We start from the raw sequence: 7,304 nt of genomic DNA on the forward strand, positions 1-7,304 counted from the left end.
TCTGGGTAGGCTCTGTATTGCAAGACTCAAAAACCAAAAAATTCTTTTTCATTTCGAGCTAAAAACCATAGTTTAGACATCAACAAAGGTCGAGTGAAAAGTTTACTGAGAATGGAAAGAAATGACTATTCCCGAGAGAAATAATTATTCCTCGTCCTCCAGATTTGATCAAATAATCAGAACGAACAAAAATATTACAAAAAGCAGAGTATCAAAAGTATCACCAGACATAACAAAATTAGACATTAAGAGAACAGCAGCAGTACTGAAACATAAACAAAAAAATGCTTAAAAAGGAACAAACATAATTAAAGGATTTATGCATATATTGATATAAGTTCTTGTAGCAGAGAGCAATATTACTAATTATGATGATTATGTCTCGAGCTATTAGTTGTAAGCATGTAAAGACATTAGTATTATTATTTAATAGACACTATCGAAGCTGCAACTTATTTAATAGACACGAAAACAATAATGTGTTGCAGATTAAGCATCCCTGAAAAGGAGGAAGACAGTAAGATGAGTAATCAATCACATGATGTAATTAATATAACAGAACAAATCCTACTTACCCAATAATTCCCCAATCTTCTTCGTCGTCGTCGTCGTCGTCGTCGTCGTCGTCGTCGTCGTCGTCGTCGTCGTCGTCGTCGTCGTCGTCGTCGTCGTCGTCGTCGTCGTCGTCGTCGTCGTCGTCGTCGTCGTCGTCGTCGTCGTCGTCGTCGTCGTCGTCGTCGTCGTCGTCGTCGTCGTCGTCGTCGTCGTCGTCGTCGTCGTCGTCGTCGTCGTCGTCTTCATTCATGTTCTCTAGTCTCTTTTCTTTTGTTTCTTTCTGTGTGTACAAATTAATAATAATAATAATGTAGTAAACTTAACTTAAAAAGCTTAATTTATAAGGAAGAAACCAACACAAAATAAAATAGAGTGGGAGAGAGTACCTTGATAAATAGATGACGCAATGCTTTGTTAACGTCACCTTTCCAAGTATCCTTTACATTTTCTTGTTCATTAGTATACCAAAGACTCTCCAGCCTTGGAGAATCCAAATAGCCGGGAGAGAGTGCCTCTAGCTTGGGACATCCTAACACCCCTAATCCCTCTAGTGATGGCAAGACCCAAGTATAAGCAACATCACAAAAGCTCCTCAAACCTGATAGATTCAAAAGTATCAATTGCTCAAGGAGTGGAAAGAAATGACTATTACTTCCTCCTCCTCCTACTCCAGCTTTATCATCTATTATTACTTCCTCCTCAATATTCTTCATCACCACTTCCAACATTGGACATTCACAAATATCTAGACTCTCAAGGTTCTTGGCAGCGACTCTACCTATATTCTCCGAAAACAAATATCTCAATTTCCCACATCCATCAACTACCAGGCGTGTCAAGTTTTGAAATAAAAGCACTCCTAGTCCTGGCTGGTTGATTTCATACACATGTATTAAATTGCTTAATTTATACAACCTCAACCAACTTAATGCAGGAAATATATTATCACGACGTCTTCTTACTTGTCCACGCTTCCTTTCTACTATATAATTTATCTTTGGCAATCTAGATACACTCAACTCTTGTAAAAAAGGAAATGAGACCTGTATACAAAATCAAACACATCCATTTACATTTAAAATTTAACATACAAAATTAGTAAATAAATCTCAATTTCTTCTTCAATATCATGATTATATATATATATATCTTAGTCTCCATCTGTCTTCCATTCTACTTTATAATTTATCTTTGATAAAATTTGTCAAGTTTTGAAATAAAAGCACTCCTAGTCTTAACTCTAACTGGTTGATTTCATACATATGTATTAATTAAATTGCTTAAATTAAGCAACCACAACTCTCTCTCTTAATGCAGGAAATGTCTTATCATGATGATGATCTTCTCCCTCTTTCCATCCTACTATATAATTTATATTTGGCAATTCCACTATGTTCAATTCTTTTACAGAAGAAAATGTCACCTGCTGCATACAATATAAAACAAATGCATTTACATTTATTAATTTCAAATATAATTACAAAGAATTTCCACATATATTATAACCATTTTTTATTTTAATTTACCTCATAATACCCAATACTTAATTTTCCTTGTAATATATAATTCTTAGTTATATATATATAATTTAACTATTCCCAATTAATTGTAAGACACTAATAATATTTTAATTTGGAATCAAAATTAAGAAATTTTTTTTACTTATATACACCGACAAAGTTACCTCATCATCGTCAAGATGAAATAGTGCATTTTGATTTTTGCTATTGTTGTCAATATTGTTCATCGCTCCAACAAAACCCACGAGTTCCTTTAAATGTTTAAGTCGCAATGTCTTCACATTAGGAAATACTAATAATTCCCTGCCATGCCATTCCTCGATATCATCATGAACTCTTACTTGTTCACTGTTCCTTCCTATTATATAATTTATCTTTCGCAATCCATCTATCATCAACTCTTGTAAACAAGGAAATGAGACCTGTATACAAAATCAAACATATCCATTTACATTTACTAATTATACATATACATAATTAGTCAGTAAATCTCATATATTCTTAGAAAATAAAGCATTACTTTTTACATTTACTAATTAATACTTAGTTTTCCTCATATATATATATATTACATTACTTTTTATTATTAGAAAAGTTAATTATACTGCACTACTAAACTTAATAACAAAATTTCACTTTCTATTTTCTATTACCTGATAATCATCGTGATAAAATAGTGCATTTCACGACTTTTCTTCCTTGTCACCCAAATTGTTGACATTAATGACAAAACTCGTGAATTCGTCCAAGGATTCAAGATACAATGTCAACAAATTAGGGAATTCAATTGATTTTTTCTGTTGCTCTCCTACCCCATTGTTACTCCTACTACTCCGTTCAACATTTTACATTTTCGAATAGTTAAATTTCTAAGATTAGAAATAACCTTCATCACCATGCTATTAGACACCATGCTGTTAGAGAAGTCAATATATTGGAAGTTGTCACACCTATCAATATTCAACTTTTGCAGTGATGGTGGCAAGCACAAAATTTCAATCTTTAGAATAGATATCATATTCAGCTCCTCCAGGTAGAAATAATAAATAAAAATAAAAATTACTCACAATAATAGAACATGTAACCTTTTAATATCTCTTCCATCATTTCACATTTTTTAAGAACAAGAATTTGAAATTTTTTGAGATGCCTCTTCCTATACACATGTAAAATTATATTATACTTATTCTTCCAGTACTTTTTATTAATAAAGTTATTCTCAATTTAATTATACTACTATAAAATTAACAAAGAACAAATTTCCACTTACTATTACCTCATCAAGATCAAATAGTATTTTTTGCTGCGACTTTTTCTCTTCAACGTCCAAATTGTTGATGTCCATGACAAAACTCGTTAATTTGTCTAAGGATGCGAGATTCAATCTCTTCAAATTGGGGAATTCAATTGATTTTTTCGACTCCTCTTCCACGCCCTTCGACACTCCTATTAGTCCCTTCAGCATTTTGCAGTTTTTAATGGATAAATTTTCAAGATGAGAAATACTTATCAAGAAGATCTCCGAGAAGACATATTTTAAGCTTCCGCAACTATCAATGTTCAAGATTCTTAGGGATGGAGCCACGATTGGCAAAGTTTCAATATTTGGAATAAATGAGATCTCCAGAATCTCCAAGCAAGGTATTTCCACCTACAAAATAATAAATATAATAAAAAACTACTCACATTGATAGAATATGTAATTGTATCATTTTATTTTATAACTAAAAGTTGTACATAGTAATAATGAAATTTATATGTGCCACGTACCTTTGTTGGAAATATAAAATTCTTCAGTCCTGTTAGCTGCAATGTTTTTAGTTTATAAAAATAAATTTCATTTATTCCTCTGCAAAAACTTTCCATCCTAGACATGTCACGTAGCACAAGAGTTTCCAAAGCATTGAACTCAATTTTATTGAGTTGTTCTGTCTTATCGCAAAAATTAACAACTTCTTCGGTCATTTCACAGTCTTGAAGAACAAGAATTTTAAGATTTGTGAGATTCCTTGATATTGATGTAGAACATAAATGCCTCATTTGATTGCATCCATATATTTCGATACACCACAAATAACGCCCAAGTCCATTGATCTCTTCTATTTCCATTGATGATTGTGACGGTGGGAAAAGAGTAATAATTGATCCACAATTTTTAAGAACAACTTCTCTTAATGATAGAAGACTGTTTAAATGCATTTTCTCCCACATGACAAGATCATTGCTTATACATAAATTGGTAATGCCCTTTTCTACTAAGACCCTAAGTTCATCATGTAAGGAACGTGTGGTATTGTTTCTAACATTTTCCAACCACAGTCGTCTTTTCCCATCTTTAAATTGAGTTTTTCTCTCATATTTATCTACCATTCTTATCTTGAATTGTTCCAATAATGTTGAAGAAGAAAATAGCCTAACATCTCTCGGCACTTGTTCAATGTTGATTACCTCCAGTTCCAATTTCCACAATTTATATAAGCAATTCAATTCATCCAGACCTGCTGCATGATTGTCTCCACCATTAACCTCTTCTTTTTGTAGCCTCCAATCTTGAAAACTCTCCCACATGTACAATTCTTGTAGATTAGTAAGTTTCGAAAGAACACCATTGGTTATGAAACATTTACACCCAGTCAAATCCAACAATCTTAAGTTTGTTAACTCACTTATTTCGTTTGGCAAATCTTTCATGGTTGATTCTCGAAGGCTAAGGATCTCCAAACACTTAATATGTCCAATGGTAGATACATTGGTTGTTATATTCAAATTAAATAACTCTAGAGATAACATCTTCAACTTGGTTAAAGAAGAAAATAATGGAAACTCACTAATCTGGCAATTTCTGCCGATTATATCCAGAACTTTGAGATTATCCACTCCTTGAAATAAATTTCCTGACATTTTAACATTTGATATGTAGAAACGTAAAGTATTCAAACGTAGTATCTCCAATTTTGAGCCTCCACTCAAGACAATCTCTTGTTCATCATCGAACTCTATAAAACTAAAACCGTTTTGTTCTTGTTTTGCAATTGAAATTCCCACGTCTCTCACCACATCATGCATCTTCACTGCATATTCTTTAACATTTATTAGCAAATTTCTCTTTGTTAGGTCTTCTAATAAGGTGTTGACACGATCACTTATACGGTGTAGGTTCATACCTTTGAAGAGTTGCAAACCCACTGCATAACGGTACAACGTCTGGATAGGAATCACTTCGTCTTCTTGGAATAAGCAGCAGAGCAAGAACAAGAATTGGGCTTCGTGATCTTCTAAGAAGTCATAACTCGTCTGCACGACCTTGTCTATCTTGTCATGGTGAAGTTGTTGACTCTGCAACCTGAAAAGCATATCGTTCCACGCGGATGTTCTCTTATTTACGAGAGCGCCTCCTACAACCTCAAGCGCGAGGGGCAGTCCTGCACATTCTTTCACAATTTGTCTCGCTATTTCATTCTTTTCAATTTCATCATTAGGCAGATTGACTTTTCTTTTAAACAAAGTCAAGGCTTCTTCATTTGACAAAATGTCAAGAGAGAATTCTTGTTTGGTGATGTTTCGTTCACCTGACCATAATGAATCTTCGTTTCTAGATGTGTAAATTATTTTACAGCAACTCCCATCAACATTTGATTTTGTTAATGGAAAACCAAAAGCATTTAAATCAAACTCTTTCCAAACATCATCCAACAAGACAACAACCTTTTTGTTACTAAAAGCTTTTCGTAATTGTTCTGCTCTTAAAATCCCATTCTCTATTTCTTTAAGCGAAGACCCTAACATCTCCGCGACTTCTTGTTGGATAGTATTGAAATTGGGACTATTGGAGACAGTCGAAATAACTTGAACATCAAATAAAGGCTTAGGGAAGTCTTGTACCTTTTGGAGGACTTGCTTGGCCAATGTAGTCTTTCCAATGCCTCCCATCCTGCATATCCCAATTAACATTGTTTTTTCATCCCTTAACTTCTCAATGATGTCTTCCACAATCTGACTTCGGCTGTTGAAATCACGAGCATCTCCAATGTAATCGCCTATATTTATGGGTGACACGGGTAAGGCGTGACCCGTTTGTGGCAATTGAGCACCAGATTGAAGAAGCTCAATGATAACGACAGATAACTTCTTCCCCTTCCTGCCCAAAGAAAAGCGCAAGCTTATATTAGGACACCATTTGATGGAGAAACACCCTTTCTGAACCTCGGCCTTCTCATTGAGAAGGCTATTTGCTTCTACAATTATTCCGTCTGTATTGTGAATCCACAACTTGACGATTTCACCCAGGGTGTTACGCTTCCTCATTTCTGCATCTTCCCTTGCTTGTACATCCTCTCTTGTTGCTTTTAGTTTTTCTAGTTGAGTTTGGAGCTCTTGAAAGTTATTGTTGAAGCAAAAGAAATAGCCAAGTTCTCGTTGAATTGGCTTAATCAGCAACTCCCCGATCATTCCTAGTACACTCAAACCAACCTCTCCTTCCATTTGTATGCCTTGTTCTTTCTTTCTTTCTTTCTTTCTTTCTTTCTTCTTTCTGTGTTCTTGTTTCTTAAAAAAAGAATGCACATAATACAGAAGATCTAGAAATGATATACCAAGCAAGCAATATTAAAAATTATTATTAAAAACATAAAGATGAATGATTCGATTGTCATTAAAGTAATATGATTCGTTTGCTTTAGCTTTTTCTTTTCAAAATATGAAATTCTAATAATTGAATTACACTGCATTGAATTTATTCAGATCATTCTTGTCCCAATTCCTAATCCCTATATTGTGTAAATCATTTTTTTTTAAATGCTAGCATGACTCCTATATAGTCCACTTTGTTCAACTTAAGTAGGAATTAAATCTCAGTGACCTCACTTTTGTCACTTAAACTACCTTAATGGTTAATAAATCAAAGTTTTTAATCTAGTTCAATTTACTTTAATCTTTTCTTATTATTCCACATATGTTAGTTAAATGATTAAAATGTTATTTTGTTTTTAGTGTCTGGTCCAACTTAATTTGTTATCAAGAAATAAATTATTTTAGTTAAATGATTAAAATATTATTTATTTTTATAAAAATGATTTATTTTAATATTTTAATTAATAATTTAATAAATTATTTGATTATAAAACCTTTTATCAAACAAGATCTTAAAAGGAAGAAACAAACACTTTAATAAAAATCCTACAATAAAAATTCCTTCAAAGATTGAAATAGGTGCCAAAGAAAATATGGGTA

The 7,304-nt window shown here is 33.0% G+C and overlaps 1 protein-coding gene across 1 annotated transcript; it reads right to left on the bottom strand.

Annotated features, from left to right (window-relative positions):
* Nucleotides 1–218: 218 nt before the first annotated feature.
* On the bottom strand, nt 219–6,575 carry LOC124935412 (disease resistance protein SUMM2-like). Its single transcript, XM_047475846.1, has 7 exons — nt 3,846–6,575; nt 3,352–3,726; nt 2,240–2,497; nt 942–1,598; nt 728–835; nt 576–616; nt 219–499 (listed from the first exon to the last, which is right to left on the bottom strand). Exons 1-7 carry the CDS (start codon nt 6,555–6,557, stop codon nt 490–492), a joined length of 4,161 nt encoding a protein of 1,386 aa, XP_047331802.1. The 5' UTR covers nt 6,558–6,575; the 3' UTR covers nt 219–489.
* Between the last annotated feature and the right edge of the window lie 729 nt (nt 6,576–7,304).

This window comes from Impatiens glandulifera, chromosome 4, assembly GCF_907164915.1.
Source record: "Impatiens glandulifera chromosome 4, dImpGla2.1, whole genome shotgun sequence".
NCBI lineage: Eukaryota > Viridiplantae > Streptophyta > Magnoliopsida > Ericales > Balsaminaceae > Impatiens > Impatiens glandulifera.

What these genes read in the sequence shown, in the direction of transcription:
- LOC124935412 (XM_047475846.1), bottom strand. Translation starts at nt 6,557, where the DNA reads ATGGAAGGAGAGGTTGGTTTGAGTGTACTAGGAATGATCGGGGAGTTG. An exon ending in ATTTTATATTTCCAACAAAG is followed by an intron (nt 3,727 to 3,845) that starts GTACGTGGCACA and finishes ATTATTTTGTAG; the next exon opens with GTGGAAATACCTTGCTTGGA. An exon ending in TACTATTTGATCTTGATGAG is followed by an intron (nt 2,498 to 3,351) that starts GTAATAGTAAGT and finishes TTTTGTATACAG; the next exon opens with GTCTCATTTCCTTGTTTACA.